General features: G+C 35.6%; 4 protein-coding genes across 4 annotated transcripts; 1 reads left to right on the top strand and 3 right to left on the bottom strand.

Annotated features, from left to right (window-relative positions):
* Positions 1-5,535: 5,535 nt before the first annotated feature.
* Positions 5,536-10,914, bottom strand: LOC134246297 (perlucin-like protein). The gene is made up of 5 exons (XM_062728623.1): positions 10,764-10,914; positions 9,764-9,843; positions 7,266-7,353; positions 5,785-5,853; positions 5,536-5,711 (listed from the first exon to the last, which is right to left on the bottom strand). The coding sequence occupies exons 1-5, from the start codon at positions 10,912-10,914 to the stop codon at positions 5,536-5,538; spliced, it is 564 nt and encodes a 187-aa protein (XP_062584607.1).
* Positions 10,915-14,344: 3,430 nt separating this feature from the next.
* Positions 14,345-17,383, bottom strand: LOC134246296 (uncharacterized). Its single transcript, XM_062728622.1, has 5 exons — positions 17,150-17,383; positions 16,712-16,810; positions 15,208-15,279; positions 14,807-15,038; positions 14,345-14,530 (listed from the first exon to the last, which is right to left on the bottom strand). Exons 1-5 carry the CDS (start codon positions 17,381-17,383, stop codon positions 14,406-14,408), a joined length of 762 nt encoding a protein of 253 aa, XP_062584606.1. The 3' UTR covers positions 14,345-14,405.
* Positions 17,384-17,440: 57 nt separating this feature from the next.
* LOC134246295 (uncharacterized) lies at positions 17,441-19,750 on the bottom strand. The gene is made up of 3 exons (XM_062728620.1): positions 19,567-19,750; positions 17,779-18,621; positions 17,441-17,586 (listed from the first exon to the last, which is right to left on the bottom strand). Exons 1-3 carry the CDS (start codon positions 19,748-19,750, stop codon positions 17,441-17,443), a joined length of 1,173 nt encoding a protein of 390 aa, XP_062584604.1.
* A 702-nt stretch (positions 19,751-20,452) lies between these two features.
* On the top strand, positions 20,453-23,578 carry LOC134246298 (uncharacterized). Its single transcript, XM_062728624.1, has 2 exons — positions 20,453-20,622; positions 21,085-23,578. Exon 2 carries the CDS (start codon positions 21,160-21,162, stop codon positions 23,563-23,565), a length of 2,406 nt encoding a protein of 801 aa, XP_062584608.1. The 5' UTR covers positions 20,453-20,622; positions 21,085-21,159; the 3' UTR covers positions 23,566-23,578.
* The last annotated feature ends 445 nt before the right edge of the window (positions 23,579-24,023 follow it).

The following is a 24,023-nucleotide window of genomic DNA, read 5'->3' as shown; positions in this document are numbered from 1 at the left end:
ATGTGACTTCATTTCTAAACAACACGAGAAGTAGATTTACTTCCTAAACAAGTACACTGTACGTTATTTTACGACATCTTTTAATTCTCATTTTAAAAATTGTGTTTAAAAACAAGTTTGTTAAACCGAATTTTTTACAAGGAACACGAATTTGGGATCAAATTTGCGATTTGTGGCTTCATTTTCGATTTTGTCGATCACTCACACGATCGTCTATATACTGTACACCACCTTCGGTTGCACCTATTTTAGCACCATATTTATAGGGACCGGTATACTAGAAGTGTTCCCAGAATTGTAACGAAACTATATTTTGTAACGATGAATTTTTGCCGTATTCTGTATGTAATGCAAAACAGACCATGCACGATTTTAAAAACTTTGTTTTTTTTTCGAATAATTATTTTTAATGTATTAACTTTACTCAAGAACGAATTTTTGATTAAGCGGTCATTTTAAGCGGTCATTAAAAATGACCGGGTCATTATATCTCACGTGCAATGATTCCTTGGTCTGTATTGCTGTAAACAGTACCATTTGGAGTCATTGTTGTGTTTAAAGTTTTCTTACCAGCCAATCAAATTCGAGTATTATTAATAGAGATATAATAAACTTCCTTAAGTTACCAGCGCAATATCAAAATAAACGCAGTATACAAACAAACTTAAATAAAGACGTTTTTTTTAATCATAAATCAATTAAAGCTAAGTAATTGTACATACAATTTTAATATTATTTTGAAACATCTTCCGTAGTAAACAATGTACCATTCGACAATCAAATTTCTTACAGAAATTCAATTCAACGCAGCACAGATAAAGTTACACACCGGAATATCGGCAATTTTTAAGAAAAAAAATTTTTACATACTATATTAGGATGGACGATTTTTTAGGGCTTCACTGATATCCAAAAATTATAATGTAGTTTAAATCTACATGTTGTGGACATTTATATTTTTATATTTTTTATTTAAACTTTTCATGTGATGTCAACGTCAAATAATTTTAACAATTATACTTGCAGTTTAGAGGTAATCTATGAATTCCTATATTGCAAGGGCATAACCAAGTCAAAAATCGTAGCTTAATTTAAAATCTTTTTCAAAACTATATGTAGTTTGTGAAAATTGCTGCGAACCTATATAGATTCCCTTCTTTATTGCTAAAATTTAATTTGTTGAAAGGTGGATTGAATATTTTGCTGGTCAACCACATTAAATAAAGCTTTAATTAATTTATTTGCAAGATTTCATAATGTTCGCAGCACATTTCAAAGATCTTAATGTTTCTTAAGTGTATGTATAAAAGCTTGTCAAGATACATTGAGGGAATGCCCTTGCAATAAATCGATTTATTGTGCCCTTCTATTACTTTTTCAATGGATCTGCATACAAACAAACGACAGTATCACTTGTCTGGAGAATGTACGGAAAGTTAATCAATAAAATACTAAAAAAGACATCGCATCCAAGTTAACGGCCTTTTTGTTTAATTGCAAATAATATTTATTTGAGAACAAAATGCATTTTCTATTGTACAAAATGTGATTTGACCAGTCTCTCGCTGTGTACAAACTGCGTCATTTTTCGAGATGACGTCACATTGACAAGTGCATTGCAATCGATGCATCGTTTATAAACTGTTGCACGTAATACTGCACGTAATAGTAAGTTTGTAAGTTGTTTGAAATAGCACATGATTATTTTATTTTGTGGAATTTTGAAGATTTTATATTAAGTGTGACGTTATAGTAAACCTCGATACTTTAACCTTAACTGTGCTTCGTCCCAATTTGCATTAATTCATCGTTTTTGAAGATCATGTTTTGTAGGAAAATGATAGAGTTTCGATAATCCTATGTGTATGAAAATCGGAAAAGTTTTGTCACAGATGCACCGGTTCTCTTGAATATATTTCATACTACATAAATCTACATTATGGTAATCTATTACCCGAAGAACAAGCATTCTTAGAGTATTGTGTTAGCAACAAGTCCCTCATCGGGATCCGTTTTCACATTTGGATGTCATATTAAATAACCTGTATGAAAAGGTGCCCCCAAAATTTGAATATTTTAGTAAATATTCGCTATTGAATGAAATAGCACAAAAACATCCTTGAAGTCCATAGTCATGCATACATACTTTGAAAATATTCCAAACAGCCCATTTCACATGGTTTTAAAACAATTGTATGGAAAAAATAATCATACTTGATTCATGATCTGTCAATCAGTTAGATTATTATAAATGTTTTCAGGACATGCCCTCACCATAGTTATAATGCCTCCCTTTCGTTTGGAATAAAGCAGGAAATTGCTGGATGAGAATCGCACTAAAACGATTTATTTATAAAATAAAATGATTCGCAATCGAAATAATTACCAAATTAATTAAGCATTTGTCAAAGATAATACATTCTTTTAACCTAAAACATAAATTCACAGAAACACGAAATTTTCATACATTTTCTCAACATAATCTTTTTCTTGCAATTTACAAACCATGTTGACAGTCGGGACTACCAATTAGCTAGAGTTTTATCCCATTATTTTCCTTTTCTATATATAACGTCAATATTCCTAAACACAGAACGCATTATTGCGTTGAACGGGGTCCAGATCGTATTTGGACCATTAATTTAGCGCAGAACGAACTCCATCTTAAAACACATTTTGGAAGAATAAAATGCCATAATTCTAGCTGTCAAAAATCAAACCTGATTTGTAACTTATCATGATACATTCACATGCCGAAAGGTAGCTACATATTTTCAGGCAGCCATTAGGAAAAATTGCAGAAAAACATGTAGGACAGACTGATAGACGGACAGACGGACGACAGATTCTGAGAAAACCTGTTGTTCCATCTTGTTTCACTGGAAGAGGACTAATAAGTTATATCCTTCTCTTTTCCACTTGTTCATATTTCCTCCGTTTTCCATTCTTTGTTATCTGCATTTATGTGCATTTAATAAAACATTACCCTTTATATGAATATTTGATTGGACAAACCATCGTCACATTTTATAAATGTTGAAGAAAAGAATATTTTATTGACGTTTATTGATTCTTTTTCAAAGCAATAATAGTAACAAAGTAAATCATGGAGACATCTAATGGAATATTTGTACGGCACAGTAGATGAAACAAGGCTTTGAGTTTGATGTTATCGATAAGAACTTAAGAGGAAAAACTTAATAAGAAATTAAAAAAAAATAGTAACTGCTGGGGTGGCAAGGATTGATTCCATACTTCATGATCAAGATTTTGGAACATAGCTCAGGTTAATTATATCTTTTATTTTTTTTCTCAATGACATCCCATCAGTTGAAATCAGATATTTCTGCTTGGTTTTTGCCTTTTCCTTGAGATAAGTCAGCAAGTTTTCCTATTTTTCAATTTAAGTAAAGAAAATGGATCCTACCAGGCAAAGGAAACTTTATATGCTGTCACAACACAGTTTTGAATTTTTATTTTTCTTTGTATAATTAAGAGTATTAAAAAATGAGGGACCTGAAATTGATTTTATGAATCAAACTTTAAGGAAAAAACGTTCAAGATAAATATATTTATTTCAAAAACTCATAGACATTCATTCCACACTTCATAAAATGATCAATTATGTGAAAGCTACATTAAAAATTAATTAATTGTACATGTACACTGCTCAACAAATTAAGACAATTTTTAGCTCACCTGAGCCGAAGGCGCAAGTGAGCTTTTCTGATCACATTTTGTCCGTCGTCCGTCCGTCCGTCTGTCTGTCTGGCTGTCTGTCTGTCCGTCTGTCCGTCTGTAAACTTTTGACATTTTTGACTTCTTCTCAAGAACCACTGGGCCAATTTTGACCAAACTTGGTACAAAGCATCCTTGGGTGACGGGAAATTCAAATTGTTAAAATGAAGGGACATGTCCCCTAGCAAGGGGAGATAATCAAGAAAAGACAAAAATAGGGTGGGAACATTTAAAAATCTTCTTCTCAAGAACCACTGGGCCAGAAAAGCTGAAACTTATGTGAAATCATCCTAGGGTAGTGTAGATATTAAATTGTTCAAATCATGACCCCCGGGGCTAGGGTGGGGCCACAATGGGTAATCAAAGTTTTACATAGAAATATATAAGAAAAATCTTTGAAAATCTTCTTCTCAAGAACTACTGGGCCAGAAAAGCTGAAACTTATGTGAAAGCATCCTAGGGTAGAGTAGATATTAAATTGTTCAAATCATGACCCCCGGGGGAAGGGCGGGCCCAAAATGGGGAATCAACGTTTTACATAGAAATATATAGGAAAAATCTTTTAAAATCTTCTTCTCAAGAACCACTGGGCCAGAAAAGTTGAAACTTATGTGGAAGCATTCTTGGGTAGTGTAGATTCTAAATTGTTCAAATCATGACCCCCGGGGAAAGAGCGGGGCCACAATGGGGAATCAAAATTTTACATAGAAATATATAGGAAAAATCTTTGAAAAACTTCTTCTCAAGAACCACTGGACCAGAAAAGCTGAAACTTATGTGGAAGCATCCTGGTATAGTGTAGAACTGTAGATTCTAAATTAAATCATGACCCCTGGGGGAAGGGGAAGGCCACAATTGGTAATCAAAGTTTTACATAGAAATATATTGGAAAAATCTTTGAAAATCTTCTTCTCAAGAACCACCGGGCCAGAAAAGTTGAAACTTTTGTGGAAGCATTCTTGGGTAATGTAGATTTTGAATTGTTCAAATCATGACCCCTAGGGGAAGGGTGGAGCCACAATGGGGGATCAAAGTTTTACATAAAAATATATAGAAAAAAATCTTTGAAAATCTTCTTCTCAAGAACCAGTGTGCCAGAAAAGCTGAAACTTATTTGCACATGGAAGGATCCTGGGGTAGTTGATTTCAAAATGTCGTAATTATGATCAGTGGGGTAGGGTGGGGATACATAATGTATTACAAGGGGGAAATCTGGTAAAGAACAGAATGGTCGAAGCTTCTCAGGTGAGCGATGTGGCCCATGGGCCTTTTGTTATTCTATTCATCACAAAAGAATCAAAACACCAATGGCCCCTTCTATGAGCTATTGCCACACTTTGCTGTTAATGCCCCACACTTGTAAGACGAACTATCGAATTGGACCATAACTGAAATGTGTTCTTAAAACTTGCATATTTCTTAGAGATGGAAGATTGAAGTCACTGTAATTTTTTTTGTTTCGTTTTTTTTTATCTTTTTAGACAGTTCTGGTTTTATTGGTCGAAAAAAAATTTAAGAGTGAAAATCAAAAATGAATAGATTAGATTGATAATCTTGAAAAATCACTATCTCGTACGAAAATTAGATTCATGAAAAATTATTTCACATGTCTTGAAAAGTATTTCAACCAATGATATATTTGAAAATTTTCATGTCATGTGATTCCTACCAACCACGAAAAGAAGACGGTCATCAATCCTTTATCATGATACAACCGTAACACTTCTTATTATCTTAAACCAAAGAATTTAAGAAAAAAAACTCTTGTATAGTAATTATAAGAGTCTTCCTTTTAATTTAGCTCCCATCAGACTTCTCATAAATATATTGAGTCTTGGCAGAACATGTTCCATCATTCCATTCGCCATTCATGAGTAGCTGAATACAGTCTTCACCGTGTGGATTGTAAGGTTCATTCTCAAACCAGTTGGTGAAGTCAATAGACTTGTTAGAGTGGCTCCACTGGTATCTACCTTCTTCTGTTATATCATTACCACCAGTTGGTGAAGTCTATAGACGTATTAGAGTGGCTCCACTGGTATCTACCTTCTACTGTTAAATCATTACCACCAGTCCAAGCATGGCAACTAAGGTATATATCTGAAGGACACGTGTCTGAAATGTATAATCAATGCAAAATAATTTTATAAAGAAGATGGGCGCATTTGGCGAGTAATCTGCAGGAATCATTTGTACGAAACATTTATGGGTTAAATGTCCATGATTTGGTTGGCTAAACATAGCTGATCAGATTTTTCAAGCACGTCCATAGGTTTTTTTTCATTTAGTTTGAAAGACCGTGTGAAATTGTAACATTTATGTCCGTTTTTCCTGGGGGTACTGTAACATATTAATGTTTCACAAAAAATAAACACCTAAAATACTTAATGCATGATACATGTACATTATAGAATAGAAGATTTATTTAGATTCTGAATTGATTTCGCTCGAGAACCAAACTAAACCAAAATTTATCTAATTCAAAATTCTAATACATAAGTACATAACATAAAACTGACAAAATAAATGGTTGTCTGCAGGAAAAAAATTAATGCCCCATGCCAGGCTCGAACCAAAAATGTTTTGCATCGAGTGCAGTGAACAGGTAACCCAACTTACTGAGCTATCACCGCTACACGTATACTCTTAATTTTAAAAGGACAAAGACGAACCACATTCACACATTTGGATTTTTTTGGGAAAAGTTAATTTTTCGTGGTCTCTGGGTCTTCTCTCCATTTTTGAAAAAAGTGTATTCGTTTCTTTGAATTTAAATACACACGAATAACGTTTCAAAATCATGGAGAGAAGACCCAGAGATAGAACATTTTTAGAAAAACCTGTCTAAAAATGTAGCTTTTTGTACCAAATGTCTGATCTGGCCAATTTTCAAGTTATTTATTAGCTTATCAGAGCTCAATTTCAGGAAAATATTTTCCTTTCCTGTTGCACAGGAACCCGATAAATAAAAAGAAATGTTAAAATTTCATGTGACATGTCGATAAAATTTTCACTTTTCAAGTACGCCAAGATTCCTGCCGAATGCCCATCAAAAGCGCCCACGTTCTTTGGCCATAATAGAGTTTAACCAAAGTTCAACATTCCATCTAAGTCTTACATTGTATGTATGATATAAATGAATCGGCGTTAATGAAAGGTTTTGGAAAACGCTTTTTAAAGCGCGTTCATCTGTAGCTCTTTGCTTAATCTTTCCTTATTTTCTCATTCAGTTTTGAAAGCTATTTTGGAAGTACCTTGAAATATGAATATATTAATTGTTTGGTACAATTTAGAAATTTATTTCAAAATCAAGGATCCCCCCTCAAGTATAGCCCTGTTCCTTCGATGTGCTAGGCTTTTGGTGATCTCTTTTCAGCACTCAATGTTCTTACTTTTTAAATATTACAAATATCCAAAAGTTTCGATATAAGCATCATTAAAGATGCATACTTTGTTGATATGTACATTTGGAGTATCAAATTTGGTAAAGGACAGGATTTGCATTCTTCAGTAAGCTTTGAATTTACCTTTAAAAAGAAAAGTCTGGGCCAGCCAATCAGATTCCTCTTTAGTTTCTATTTCCACCAGATAGGAACAGCTGTCTTCACATTCAGACTGGAAATGAAAGTTGTTTGTAATAGATGATTAATTGATTGATTGATTGCATATTTTAAAAGTTTCTTTCGCAAATGTTTCACTCAGATAGAGACGTCACCGTATGATGATGATGGGCTTTAAATGAAACCTATACTCGGCACTCAGGGCTATTGAGCAGTGAGGATTCTTTATTGTACCAACGCCTATACGATAACACGGAACCTATGTTTTAAGGTTATATCCGAAAAACTAGAGACTTTCACTTCTAATTCTAAGTGCTTGGCGAAGGAACAGTTACTGCAGTTACTCTTTGACACTGATGTGGCATATGACAAGTGGAAACTCGGACAGTATTGTAGTATTTATCCTCGCTATTTTACAATACTGTGAGAGATGACAACAGAACATTTTAACGGTTTATAGTAGTAATCATTTCGCTTCAAGAGGGCTGTGAGAGAGGGGAGTACAAACTTTGACGATAATAAGTTTCTTTGGTTTTTTTTTTTGTTGTTGTTGTTTAAGTTTAACGTGACTATTATTTGTTTGTCTGTTCGTTCCTTATTTAATGTGCCGGTTACTCTCGAGAAAGTTTCACTAATATGGCATCGCATCAAATTGCTGATAGAGAGCTGCAGATTGATAAGTCTATTATGACATAGGGCCAATGATGGATCTTTTTTCGAGCCACAACCTACTGCTTCACGGGGCCTCGGTTAATAAGGTGTCCTCCGAACGACCTACCTCAATGATTGATATTTTTAGCCAAAATCTACTGCGACACGGGACCTCAGTTAGTAAGGTCTCATCCTAACGACCTACATCCTCGCACCACCTACTACGACAAGGGACCTCGGTAAATAAGGTCTCATCAGAAGGGCGTACCTCCACGCACCACCTTCTGCGACACGGGACCTCGGTAAATAAGGTCTCATCAGAAGGGCGTACCTCCATGCACCACCTACTGCGACACGGGACCTCGGTAAATAAGGTCTCATCAGAAGGGCGTACCTCCACGCACCACCTACTGCCACACGGGACCTCGATAAATAAGGTCTCATCAGAAGGGCGTATCTCCACGCACCACCTACTGCTTCACGGGACCTCGGTAAATAAGGTCTCATCAGAAGGGCGTACCTCCATGCACCACCTACTGCCACACGGGATCTCGATAAATAAGGTCTCATCAGAGGGACATACCCCCACGCACCACCTACTGCGACACTTGACCTCGGTTGATAAGGTCTCATCAGAAGGGCGTACCTCCACGCACAACCTACTGCAACACGGGACCTCGGTAAATAAGGTCTCATCAGAAGGGCGTACCTCCACACACCACCTACTGCCACACGGGACCTCGGTAAATAAGGTCTCATCAGAGGGACATACTTCACGCACCACCTACTGCGACATGGGACCTCGGTAAGTAAGGTCTCATCAGAAGGGCGTACCTCCACGCACCACCTACTGCCACACGGGGCCTCGGTAGATAAGGTCTTATCAGAGGGACATACCCCCACGCACCACCTACTGCCACACGGGACCTCGGTTAAAAAGGTCTCATCAGAGGGACATAAGTCCACGCACCAATTACTGCGACACGGGACCTCGGTAAATAAGATCTCATCAGAATGACATACCTCCACGCACCCCCTACTGCCACACGGGATCTCGGTTAATAAGGTCTCATCAGAGGGACATACGTCAACGCACCAACTACTGCGACACGGGACCTCGGTAAATAAGGTCTTATCAGAAGGACTTAAATTATTTCTTTGTCCTGCGACCATAATTATAACAGAAAATAATCTCTGAGCGACTCGAGCAGCTTAGTCATTAGACATTTTTTGACAATATTAATACTTCGTTAACACCTATTAATTTGTACAGTTAAAGGTCTTTTTACTTTTACATTATTTGCAGTTTAAGGTCTTTTTACCCTTACAATATTATCAGTATAAATTATTTTAACATTTACAATAGTTACAGAATAAGGTCCCTTTACATTTACAATATTTTACAGAATAAGGTCTTTTTACATTTACAATATCTAAATTTTAAGGGCCTTTTTTACATTCACAATATGTACCGTATAACTTCTTTTTACATTCACAATATTTACAGTATAACATCTTTTTACATTTACAATACTTACAGTTATTATTTTATATCTATATTGTTCCAACTCTCTGATTGGCTCAAACTAGATCACATGATCAAGTAAAAATGTGGTATTGACAGGATGTTTCTATTTTAACAATTTTAAACCTGCTGTGAGGTCAAACAAACTATGCATATTGTCCTTCTTCACATATTGAATTGAATCCTTCCTTAGAAATAGAATTGGAGCAGAAGACCCTGCAAATTAATACATATCTTAAACCTGAATATCAATTCTTTTTTTAATTGATTGTTTCCAATAATGTTTTACCTTTGCTTCCATCCAAGTCACCTCGGTTTCACCAAAAAAGTAACAGTGAGTCTTATATTGCCACCAGCCAGGGTCACAACCTGCTAATTATTATTTTTAAAATACATTTGTCATTAATATGAAGACGATCGATTGTAACATTGCAGAAAATATTATTTCTTGTGTTTATGGTTTATGCAATTTTTAATGATTATCACTAATGGTTATGCCTGTTTATAAACAAAACAAAAAAATACATTTATAAATGTCAATATCACTTATTCACTCTTTATTGAACAAAACGCCTGGGCTATTACATTCTTGAAGAAATCTTTCATATGTATGGCTTATAGAAAAAGAAGCTGTAGCTAGTGAAGAGGATGATGATTGTGCGTGCTGAATGATGGTTATATATTTTCTACACTAGTAAAAGAGAGACATTTCCAATCCAATTTCAATGAAATTTTGATATTAATTACATATAGGTAATAAATTGCCTCTAATAAATCACTACCAAATATCTAAAGAACTTTAAAATTTAATATCTTGACGTTTTATTGAACGCTGAATTTGAGTAACGGATACTTGTATGCCCGAAACATTCCAAATATGATCGTTTAATATCGAACGCCACGTTGTAAAAAAAAAAGAAATAAATCAGTTGCAATGTTTTTTTAAATGTATTTCAATTTAAGCATTCCTTTTTGGCAACATGGGTTTTTAATTATTTTTTTCATGTTGATTAATTATATCTCTCAGAAGACGTTTTACACGGTTAAGATATTAAGAGACTAAAATCAACTCTACAATGTCCCTTACTTGTTTCTTTTCTCATAAAAAAGTAATAAAAAAAATTAAAAATTTTAAAATTAATGAAACAATATGATTTTTACCTTTTGCAGTGAAATAAAATGCCCAAACCTCTTCACGAGAAACAGATCTTAGAGACTGTGAACCAATCATATCACTCGTACCTTACAGGTTCGTATTCGACTGCTATGTAAAATGGCCCAACATATACCTCCAAACGCTAGACATTTATTTGCGCATGAGATCAGACCTAGATCAAACATTTCTTCTCTGATGAAGAGGGAATTTGTGATGATAGTATTATCAAATTCTATGACTCTTTCAAATTTCTTGACACGGTAGCCTGAAGGAGGACATGGCATTGTTCCTATTAAGCTTGACATGTAAGATAATAACAAAACTATGAACAAAGACCTCATTCTGAGCAAATCTATATTTCTTGTCATGAGTTTATATAACGCCCGCGGTGTTGTTTCTCGTATGAAGTAGTGGAATGAGAGTACCAAATCCCCGGATGTGCACATAGCTTTATTTGTGGTAGTCTCGTTCAACCAGACGCTCGGCTGTCTCCGTAAACTCCGATCTGGCTGGTCGGAGATTTACGGAGACACAGGCAGGCCAGTCTAATAGAGACCCCCATTTTGAAATGTCGTGTGACTTTAAAGACAGAAATTGTTACTTTAGCTATTCTAGTCAAAGATTTTTAGTAAGCAAAAAATAATGACAGATATATTTGAGACCCTGGGAGAGAAATAAGCCTCAAAAAGTTAAAAAGTCTGGGGTTGCAGGCTTTGGACAGGGGGGGGGGGGTGCTAAAAATGGGTATGGGAAGATGAGGGAAAATTGGCCAGAGGAGGGCAGTGCCGTCGAAAGGGTGCATCGGGTAGCTCTTAGGGTAGAGAAGAGACTAACTAGGTCACAGTGTCTAGGTGCAGGCCTGGAGCATCACAGTATCCTAACCGACTACCAGCATGGGTTCAGGAAGAAGCGATCCTGTGAGTCCCAACTAATAACAACAATCCAGGACCTCGCCATGAGTATTGAAAACAACACCCAGGTCGATGCAGTGCTACTGGACTTTTCCAAAGCATTTGACAAGGTCCCACATGAGAGATTGCTAGCCAAACTAGACCACTACGGGGTACGAGGCAGCCTACTCAATTGGATCAGGAGTTTCTTGTCCGGACGAACACAAAAGGTATTGGTCGAGGGCCATTCTTCACCAACCGCACCGGTAACATCTGGAGTGCCCCAAGGAACAGTCCTCGGCCCACTGCTATTCCTGACATACATAAATGATTTACCCTCCAGAGTGAGGTCCAAGGCCAGGTTATTCGCGGACGACTGCCTTCTGTATAGGACCATCACTACAGAGGCGGATGCCAGACAACTCCAGACGGACCTTGACAATCTCCAAGATTGGGAAACAGACTGGCTAATGCATTTCAACCCAGACAAGTGCGAGGTTATCCGTATCACCACCAAACGGAAGCAACGCATAACCCCATATTACATCCATGGGAAGGAGCTAGCCACTACCACCAAGGCCAAGTACCTAGGGGTCAACATCTCCAACAACCTATCGTGGAACCATCATATTGATAGTGTATGTAAGAAGGCAAACAACACCACTGCCTTTTTAAGGAGGAACCTCTCGTCCTGTCCCAGCAACATCAAGGACAAGTGTTACAAGACATTGGTCAGACCCCAGGTAGAATATGCATCCACTGTCTGGGACCCTCACACAAAGAAAAACATCGACAAACTAGAAGCTGTGCAGAGAAGGGCAGCTAGGTTCGTGACCAATAACTACAACACCACCAGTAGTGTCACAACGATGATCGACAGGCTAGAATGGGAAAGTCTACAACAACGCAGAATTAAAGCAAAGGCTATTATGATGTACCGTGTTGTCCATTCCCTTGTTGCCATAGACCTGCCCCCACAATTCAGCCAAACAGGAGCAGCCACCAGGGGACACCAACACCGGTACAGGATCCCATTCTGCCGTACCAACGTCTACAAGGAATCGTTCTTTCCTACTACCATCAGGATATGGAACCAGCTGCCAGAAAACACCATCACGGCCATGTCCCTGGAGTCCTTTAAGACCAGGATTCAGGGATATAAAACACCATAAATCATGCAGGACACGTTTTTATCAGTTTTTAATATTGTAAATAGATGCGTGGACTCCCCCTCACGTACACGCTTTTAAACATAGTGAGAATATGCCGCAGCAGCGGCCCTTCACTTTACCGGAAGAAGAAGAAGAAGGTCAGTCATCTCTGCCATAAGACTTCAAGTTATGCATCGACCCGATGCACCTTACTCTGGAGCCGCATGGAACTAACTAGAAGAGGATCCACTGCAAGGACCAGAGGTTTTGTTGTGGGGCGCACCACCCCAAATGCATTTTTAAAGTAATTTAAATTATATTTTATGAATATTAACTTGTTAATTTCCTGTTTTCGAATAATTGTGTTCAGGCACAGGGGCTTGTCACGAAATATTTATTTTCTTTTACTAAAGTTACCCCTAATATAAAAATACACGTTTATTAAAAGAAGAAAAATATTTCGTGACAAGCCCCTGTGGTTCAGGGAGCTTTTTTATTGCCTCGGGCTCGAGATTCGGCCAACATCATGTTTTTCTTGTATTTTACTTCTTCCTGATGTTTTTCGTAAAGTTTTATATAATTTCTAACGTTTAATGACCCTTTTTGTTTTATACGATTGAGTATTCTGATACGATTTATTTAATTCATGCTCATTTTGTATTTGATTTAGGGTCTAGTCCACTGGGCCACCAGTGGAGATGGAGGCACCGGTAGACAGACTACTCGGCCCAACGACACCTCGGCCCGTGCTGGTTGACACCTCGGCCCTGACAGGTCGGCTCAAAATCATTGACACCTCGGCCCATACCGAAGGGTTCATACCGAAGACTGCTATAAATATACGATAATTTCAATATTTCAGTATTTTCTAACAAACCACAGCACAACATCAAATTACAATCGTTGATTGGGAGGTACATGTAATAGGTATACACAAGTTTATGCCCTGATCCGCAAAATTTATTGATTTGTTTAATTTTGATATATATATTTTACTGCTTTTAAATTTTAAAAACATAATTTTTTTTTCAAATCAATTCAATAAAATAACAACAATGGTTTCTTAAAGGAACTTTTCATTAACATGAGTAAGTCTCCCCGTACGAAATTTCATTCACGTATTTTCAAAATTTTCCAGGCGTATTAAATCCCTAAAATCCTGGTGCAAATCTCAATCAGAATCTCTAAACAAAATCCAGGCGTATTATAAGAAATCCAGGCGTACACGAGGCGTAATCCTCCCGTATTTTTGGCCGAAATATGCAAATGAGTACGCCTGGAAATTTAAAATACGCCTGGAAATTTAAAATACGCCTGGAAATTTATACGCCTGTACAGCAGAATTACGCCTCAAATTTCTCAGCCATCACGGCTATAAAAAATACACCCGTAGAAAAATACGCCAGTAAAAAAATACGCCTGTAAAATAATACGCCTACATAAAAATTTGTTTTAATATTAAAAATTGCTATCTAATCAAAATACTATATATGTATGGGGGTATGGTTTTGAAATATTAAATGCTAATAATTAATTTTAGTACACCAGATTTCCAACAAATTGATTGATAGGTATAAATAATATCAAACATCAGCTTATATAATAACAGAATTTTTATTTATACATTTTAAAAGCATTTTAAACAATGATCAAAGCAGGATGCTGAGGTAAGATGAAGTTTGACTAATTTTACAAGTTAAGTACGAGTATAAATGTTTGATTGTATTTTTTCACTCAGTCCTTGGTTTGTCTTTTCAGCAGTTTTCTGCTATAAGCGATTCTTTCGGTCACACCATCATTAAGTTTGGAGTCCAGCGGTACATTAAAACCATGTTTCAGGCACCAGCTTTTAACATAGTCTGAAATGTACATTTGCAATGTCCACACTTATTTTTGATATCAAGTTTTAGGTAATAAAATCAATTACGAATAAGCAATCTATGGTCAAGCCTAGATAATCCGAACTTGTTGGGACTAACAAAAGTTCCAGATATACCGAGTGTTAAAAAATCATTACTTGAAGAATTTGATTAGGACCTCCTTATCCCTTCACATATAAATGGTATTCAGATATTGGCATTAAAGATATCAAAGTGCAACTGAACTTGATAATGTTTAAAATTTGGTCTGCTTACCTTTCATCAACTCTATCTTCTTCTTACTAAGTGTCGGCCTTATGTCACCAGGTTTTGCCTTGTTGAACCCCTGTCCTCGTGACAATGCTAATTCTTCATCGGAAAACAGGAGAGGTATGAGTTTGAGGCAAAGAGAATACCCTGGATTGCTGTGTTTCTTGGCCATTTGTGATGCCTTTTTCAGATTTATTTTGTCGACTTCAATAGGACAACTCTCAATAAGTCTTACTGTCTAGAAAAAAAGGAATTAATTTAATATGCTAGTATATTTAAATTATGACATACAAAGCTAACCCAACGTAAATGTAAACACTTTTATTATCCAAATACTTCTATAAAATTGAAATTAAGAACTAAAGGTTTTGGGCAAAAATTCAGTCGGGATATTAACTAATATTCACCTCTCTTCTGCTGACACTGGGGGCACTGCTCCTTTGAGTTGTCTCTATGGCACTGCTGTTGTTTCTTTTGCCCTTTATTTAATAGATATTCAATTAAATAAATTATCATTAAATAAATAAATCTATCTCATTTTTTACTTCATAATATATTTTCCATGAAAACAAATAGATACATTCATTTTCATGCGGATGCTTTGTTATACTTGTACAAGTATCAGATGTATGTGTACTTTTACAGGGACCAACCGAGGGGGCGACTGAGGCGAAATAGTCGCTTTTGGGCTCCAAACTTCGCCGTAATTCATCATGAAAGCGAAGTTAAAGTCGCCCTAACATTTGCAACCCCATTATTGAAAATCATGAAGAAAATCTATTAAGAAACATGGTAGAATCGTCAGTAGTTTATAAATCTTGTTTTATTACTGCTCAAATAAACGAAACAGCAGGACACTTGCACCTGTTTCGCTACTAATGACCAATGCGTCGAATACTCTGTCGGAACTCCTCTAGATTTTACACTTCCGGGTATGATAAAGTCCATTGTTACAAGTTAGACGCAAAACAGCTGGTCAGCTATATCGATGTCATGCCAAAAATGTTGAAGATGATTTTAGATCTTTTTATTGCCAAATAATTAATTCATGCTGTGAATACAGACCTATTTTACTGTTAAATTGTGTAGTTATTGACTGTCTAAGAAATTACACGTCTGATATACCAAGTTCAATCAGCATGCAGTACGTAGTATATCAACACTTTCTCAGAAAAAAAAAATTAAGATTGAAAACAAATTTTGAAGAGATAATAACAAAATTATGATTATGCAATGAGGCCTCAAATTGAAAATGAAAAGATAGAATTTAAAAGTTAATTGTGCCAGGGACCTATATGTCCCTGATTGTGCATATTAATTATTATGCAAGAAATGAAAAAAAAAAAAAAACACTTTTACATTGTCATTATTTTTTTTATATGTTTTGTTTTTTTTTTGTTTTTTTTGTTTTTTTTCTTGCTAGATATACCTTGTAATTGGAAAAAAAAATTCAGATTCTTTTTCTCCTTCTTAAATTATTTTTACTAGGATTTTAATATAGAAAAAAATTATTGAAAAGTATTTTAAGTTATCATACTGTAAACAATGAAATAGTTTCATTTTTATAAAGTTTTATAATGATCAGTGAGCATCATGCGCGCGAAGAAGTCTCCCTAAATTTCAAAACTTCTCCCTAAATTTCTCTGAGGGAGAAGTGAAGTCTCCCTAAATTTTGGGTCTAGGTTGGTCCCTGCTTTTAATGTGTGCTTTACAATAAAGTGAACCATTATGGTCTCCTTACAATTACAGGTGTGCTCTACATTTCTATTTCACCTAATCTACACAGTAAGTTTACAAGTACCATTTTTACCAATGATCCATATAAAATTATGATAATTCTCCTTCACAAAGATAGTTTTCGAAACCCTAAACAATAAACAAAGTCAGCAGATCTCGCAAAGTAATGCTCACCTCACTGTTGTTACTCGGGGGAACACTTCTTTGGGGTGTCACTTTGCTGGTGTTGAGGGTTGTTACTGTGGCACTGCTGGTATCCGTAACGGTATCATCCTTAACAAGTTAAATAATAAATTTAAGGAAAATAAATTCATGGTATACATATTATACATGTAGTTAAAAGGAAAAAAAAAATATGAATTGCCTTCTATTTTTTCTGTTTTTAAACCAGGTTTGTGTATACTAACTTTTATGTTAGTTGCATCAAATTATGCATTTATGACATAGGTTGAATATTTATACACAAGTAATATTATAATAACTTTAAATTTATCAACTTCAAGATCAGTGATTATGGGGAAACAATTAAGTTCCTCGCTTAAACATGTGTAAAAAGTCACTGGGTATAGATGCTTATTCCTTGTTTGTGATGGCACTGGAAAATAGTATTACCTCAGACTGCTCAGACAAAGTAGGAAGTAATGATCTTCTCAGTGTCGTACTTTTCACTGCTGGTGATTTTGCTGGTGATTTTGTGTGTTTAGGGGTTGATGTCTTCAGGAACCTTGGGGAACGTCTTGGGGAGATTGTATAACAGTCATTCATGTTTCCTGCAGATATGCTGGCATCATAGTTGTTGTAGTCCTGATTTGGATATGGATAATTTGTTTGGCTAAACAAATACATACAGGATATAGCTTGTTATTTTTCTTTTTATTAATTTAAATTACATAATGCATAGAGTCAAAAGTCAGATTTGTGAAATATTATTACCTGATGAGAAGAATAATTCTGATTTTGGCCATAGTGATTCAGAACTTCTCTGATGTATGTCTGAAAATCGGGGTGCATGATGCCCCTCATTGTTTCCAGGACTTGTGGAGAAGGAACTAAATATAAAAAATTGAAAATAATGTAATCATTAGTTAACTCCTTTTGCTTGAAATTAAAACACAATGTTGACACACAAAAAATTATATTCTATAAATTGTGCAAATTAAACAGTTGTCAGAAATTTTTTTTTTAAAAATGACTGGCCTTATGATTAAATGTATGGATATCGTCATGTACAACATAGTTACCTGGAATAATGCCATTTGTCATGTTTGTTGCTGGTAGCCTAAAACTGTCGTTTGAGAGAGCAAACGTTTGATGCATTTCAAACCCTTCTTGGGACCTTTGGCACAAACCCCATGTTTCTGTCAATGGTGTTGAGACAGTCTGCTGGTTTGAATCCAAATTTATGTAAGTTGCAGCCAGGTTAAGGGTTGGTTCTTTTTCATTTTCTGGTGCTGATTGATGGCTTGTTGTACATGTGCTTTTGAGAGGACTTTTGACTAAATTCAATTCTGTTTTTTCTGTTTCCATTTCTGTAGCTGTAGGTGCTGATGGCGATGTAGTGTCCTTGTCGATGGAGAATTGACTTGCCATGGAGACGATCTCCATAGACATACTTGCTGCAGCTGTGGCTTCCACTTTTTTTTTGAACTGTTCTTTTGTCTGTTTTTTTCTTTCCAAGCTGTCCACTGATTTCTTAGCTGGTGCAATCTGTGTATCTTTTTTCTTCAAATTTTCTTGCTTCTGTGGACTTGCTTTTTCCTTCTCCTTTGTGTTTTTTTTCTTTTTAGGATGATCCATTTCTTCTTTTTCTGTAACATTTCTTTTTTTAAGGGGGCTTTCTTCCTCACTTTTTTCTTTCACACTCGCTGTTTTCTTCTTTTTGGGACTGATTTCTTCATCTTGGATCTTGCTTTCTTTGGATCTTGTTGTTTCAATGCGCTTTCTTTTTCCACTGCTTGAGGCTTCCTTGAAGTTAAGAATCTCATTGATCAAATGACTGACCTCAAGGTCTTTTGAATCAGCATGTTTTTTTAAGACGCTGTTATTCACTTTTGACGCCCACTTGTCCAAGAAATCTTTGTTGTCTATAAATACAAAAAAAAAATTGTTGCAATATAAAATAATACTGAATAGCTTACATGAAACCCGTTTACAAGATAAAACTAAGATTTATCTAATTAATTAGCGGGCAAACAGCACAAAAGTAGTCAGTCCTTTATTGTTTGCCTAGCTTTTATGTTTCTGCTACATTCTTTTATGTTGTTTACAATTAATGAATTGATAATTGAAGATCGAACTAAGAGCTATCAAAGTTCATATAGATCTGTTATGTAAAGTGTATACTTGCCGACTATAAAATAAAATTTCCTTGACGGTGACTTGACTTTAAAGTTAGTTTATTTACAATCGCGACAGTCTGCAGGCAGCCATTTTTCTACAGCTTGTATACCGAACCCGACTTTTTTGCCACTAAGAATAATGTAGCGTGCAAATTAATTACCATCCAGTATCCATTGTGATATTTTTAGTTTTCTCCCTTCCATTTACTTCAATATCTCACATATTTAACATGTTTAAGATTTAGGTTTAAGAAAACAAACAAACAAAACATCTGGAGAGACGTTTGAAAACCCCGGGGGGGGGGGGGGGTATTCAACCTAACCCAACCAACTCACAACTTGATGATTTAGTAAGAAAATTTAGTAAAAAAAAAAAAAATAGAATGATCATCTAAGTATTGAGAACATCTAATTTAAAAATTGAAATGTTTCTACAGTTATTATAATACAAAACACAAATAAGTTACACCCTCCCTTTCCACACGCGTCTCAAATTACACGTTATTACAGTTGTTTGGTTGTGTAACTGTTAGAAATACATTATACTTGACGATATTTAAATTGTCTTATAAATTATAGAATTAAAAAAAAAAGTAAATTAAAGAGAATGGGCGTATGTAAGAATTGACCGCGTAAAAAAGTAGCAATACGTTCAACCACGACAATTTTTAAAAAGAGTCTCGTGCTTACCATGGATTTTTACAATTTTGCATTTGTACTCCTTTCTTCCCATCCATTTCATGGAGCAGTTTGAACCTTCTGTTAATTCACTAATGGTCAAGTTCTTGTCATTCTGCGAAAGAACGCTCAAACTCCTATCTTCCATGAAAAAGAGACACAAAAACTTTGTGTTGGTGCTTTCCTCCTGGTCCATGTTCGAAAATCTACCGCGCGTTTCTGAATCTCTGGTTTCAAATATCAATCCCAGAATCCGCTTGCGCTGCTGCTGACCATCATGACCACTGAGGCACTAGAAGGGGGAAGCTACTTGACTGCATTTTCATATGAAGTCTTATGGATTTATTAATTAAATTGAATGTGCTAATTAGAAATATTTTTTATTCTAAAATACATTGCCAGTAGAAAATTGGATCAACATTCTGATGGAAGTTAGAGATTAAAAATACGGTGCAATTTCCCTAAGCATGCATTCCTCTGGCCTCACCATGCTCACAGATAAGATCGAATTACGTACGCAGCACATTACAAACTCGTAAAGTGAAAAACAATGGAAACAGAAACAAACAAGAAAAGAAAACGAGGGCCGTATCTTAGGGATACTTTCGATGATAAAGAAGAATTAACACTGACTGTAGACTCGTCATTAGAATACGCAAATTTACAAGAAGAGTCTGATTTAGTTTCAAGGCATTCTAATTTACAGACCACTTCCAATTCAACATCTGTTCTGCCTCGGATAACAGTAAGTGAAGGCTAGCTGTTTTATTGTTTCATATAAGTATAACTTTGACATCGTATATTTGTAGAAAACTTAAAGAAATTCAGTAGAACAGGAATCACGGGAAAAAAATCGGGTTCGAAATTGGCTAAATACTAACCGGAAGCAAGCGAAATCTTCTCGTTTTATTTTTAACTTTTTAGCCATCCTGATGATTATTTACTTTTAATTCGTTTTTGCTTTGGCAGAGTCAGAGGTCCGAGAGAGAAAACACCAGTGCAGATATAACAGCAGATAACCAAGCATCAGATTCTATCGTACATTGTGCGGAAGAGGTAAATGAGAAGGTAATTACACATGAAAGCTGAATTCAAACAGTTACTTTATGTTTTTTTTTAAATTGACATACTGTAACATTGATTATTAAAAAAAAATATTAAAGTCCCAGAGTAATTTTGTTCATACTCATGAGTTGTCGATGTGACACTGACACTTTGAATGAGCACAGATCTTTTGAAATAAAGAGCGTCTTTTACTAGACTATGACCTCACAAGAAGTTGTATGATTTTCTATAATATTCTATGATTTTGAATTTCTATAATAAAGTGTGAATAGAGCAATTTGAAAAAAATATATTGTACTATATCTGTAAAATTCATTAAATCAAACTGAGCTTAGAATTTAAATTTGCTGAAAAAGCTTGTAACGTTGAAGGTTATTATTCAACAGTTCAAGCCCTTCGTTGCACTTGAAAACTAGTATTTATGTGTAAGTAATATCTTATATGAGTATACATTTGAATTATTAGGACAATGAAGAAGAGGATAGAAATAGAAGTACTTCATCATTACAAGACTTTCTTCATGAATCCCTTGATGAAGAGATGTCAACATTCCCTGTGATCAACCTTGAGAACAATCCAGAGGAGGATAATGATGTAACATTAGAGATTCTTATGGAGGACCCATTTGTAGGCAAGGAAGTGGAGGATGAAGACCAGGATATCTTCTATGATTTACCAGCTAATGATGCAGAACTGACAATTGAAGACAATTTGAACAATGATGACATTGATGCTGAACCATTGTATCCAGGAGCAAGTGTGACCATTGGTGCCTTCATGTTATTAATAGCTATTTTTTCTACAAAATACAATCTTATTGGAGATGGAGTTGAACAACTTTTAAAAATCATTGCACTGGCTCTACCAAATGGACACAAATTGTGTACTAGCTTACATTCTTTCAAAATGTACTTCAGGAATTTGCGGAATCCCTTGATTAAGCATTATTACTGTGCTCGATGTTTAGCATATCAACAAAATGATGGACGTGGACCAGGAGAAATTTGTACAGTTTGTGAGTGTGCAATGGATAAATCAAACAAACGTTACTTCCTGGAAATGCCAATTGAAAACCAACTGAAAAACTTGTTTGCTCAAAATGGATTTTACGATAACTTGCAAGGTCGATTTAGAAAATCTTTCAATAACAGTTATGAGGATATTATTGATGGGACCCTTTACAGACAACTTTACAACAATGATGGACCTCTGAGCTCACCAGATAACCTCTCTTTTGTTTTAAACACAGATGGAGCTCCAGTTTTCAAAAGCAGTAAAGTTTCGATTTGGCCAGTTTTTCTTGTCATAAATGAACTTCCCTTTAAAATCAGAATGAAAAAGGAAAATATGATCTTAGCTGCACTTTGGTTTGGAAACGAAAAACCAGCTATGGGGACTTTTCTTAAACCGCTCCAGAAATCTTTTATGGCATTAAAGGATGGGATTAAGTGCTTTTCACCTGAGCGAGGAGAGTTCCTAAGCAAGTGCTTCCTTCTTGCAGCAACAGCAGACTTACCTGCTCGAAGTCTACTGTGCAATAGTGTGCAATTTAATGGAAAGTTTGGTTGCTGGAAATGTAAACAACCTGGTGAAACTGCACCTGTAGGAAAGGGCCACACTCATGTGTTTCCTTTCCAAAATGAGGATCCCATGGGGCCTATAAGAACTGCAGAATCTGTCATGGAAAATTCCATCCAAGCTTTGAGAAACTCAAGAGAAAAAGTTAAAAATCCTGCTGTCTATGGAGTTAAGGGTCCTTCTTGGATTTCCTATTTCCCTCATTTTGATTGTGTCCAAGGTATTGCTATAGACTATATGCATGGTGTATTATTAGGAGTTCAAAAGCTACTCTTGACGCTATGGTTCTCTCCAAAACACAAAAACAGAAATTTCAGCATTTCAGATCAGTCAGACAGGTTGAATAATCGTCTGGAAAACATCCACCCAACCTTAGACATTACACGGCTACCAAGATCCATCAATGACATGAAGTACTGGAAAGCTTCCGAGTATCGATCTTTTCTTCTTTACTATGGAGGACCAGTGATGTATGGCCTTTTGGATGAAAATCGATTCAACCATTACATGTGTCTTGTAAATGCTGTTCACATTTTACTCGGCAATGGATCTTCTGTTTTCAATGTGAACAGAGCTGAAAGAATGCTTTTAACATTTTGTGAACATTTTGAGAACTTGTATTCTCGATCATTTATGACACTTAATGTTCACCAGCTTGTTCACATGGCACAAGGAGTCAGGTGTTTAGGTCCTCTGTACACACACAGCTGTTTTCCTTTTGAGGACAAAAATGGATTTATCTTAAAACTGATCAGAGGAACTCAAAATATTGATAACCAGATAATTACTGGGGTGTCTTTTATTCAAAAAATGCCAGAGCTGAAACAAAATTGTCTTACAAAGGGATCTGATGTTGAGAAATTGTGCCATTCAATAGAGAATCCACATCCTATACAAAGAGGTGAAAAAATAAGTGACTGCACATATGTTCTTGGTGGGATAAAACAAAGACAACTGTCAGATGATGAATATGATGCACTCTGTAGGTTCACTGGAACTGCGTATGTCACTGACAATTTGTCTAGTTTTACGCGCATGGAAAAAGACAACTGTCTCATCTATGGAATTGAATATGCCCGCATGACAAAACGTGACAATTCAACCATTATGTTTAAAGGAACAAATGGAATTAAGTTCGGAAGAGTGCGATGTTTTCTGAAATTATTAGAGAACATACCTGTAGCCGTTGTGGAAGAACTGAATTGTCTATCGTATAATGAAGGTAGTAACTTATTATCTGTCAAACATTCAGGTATTTTAACAATTGTTCCAGTTGACAGTATTGTGATGCTGTGTATGTTGATTAACATTGAGGACCAAGATCAGATGTTTGTGTGCAAATTTCCAAATAGACTGGAATGTGATTAGTTACAGGAAAGACCGGGGGGGGGGGGGGGGGGGGGGGGGGGGGGGTATTTAAAGATAACTGTGAATCAACTATTATAAATTTAAGCTCTGTGGGTTAATATTTCATGATAGAAATTTCTCCTTGTTCAGGAGGAAAACTCTGCTGAATGTGTACATACTATTTAGACAATGCCATGATTCTTAAGGTAAACATTAAGACAATATTAATATTCAATGTTTATATATTTGGTAAATAAAATTTCGTCAATTTGTCATGATTATATTGTTTATAATATATATTGGGTATTAATGCAATTCATTAGAAAAAAAAAATGAAAATTTTTCTTCCTCATGAAGGACAATCACTAATGCAATTATTCCATGGAGGAAAATTTCTAAGTGAAAATTTTCCCACTTTTAAATAAACTAAGTCAGAAAATCCACCTGAACTTTCAAAAATACGCCCCATCAAATTTTCT

The sequence above is a fragment of the Saccostrea cucullata genome, unplaced genomic scaffold, assembly GCF_032062105.1.
Source record: "Saccostrea cucullata isolate Sc308-1 unplaced genomic scaffold, CSIRO_AGI_Scuc_v1 ctg2972, whole genome shotgun sequence".
In the NCBI taxonomy this organism is placed as follows: Eukaryota; Metazoa; Mollusca; class Bivalvia; order Ostreida; family Ostreidae; genus Saccostrea; species Saccostrea cuccullata.
The sequence above is the reverse complement of the archived record's forward strand: the minus strand, read 5'-3'. Positions and strand labels throughout refer to the sequence as shown.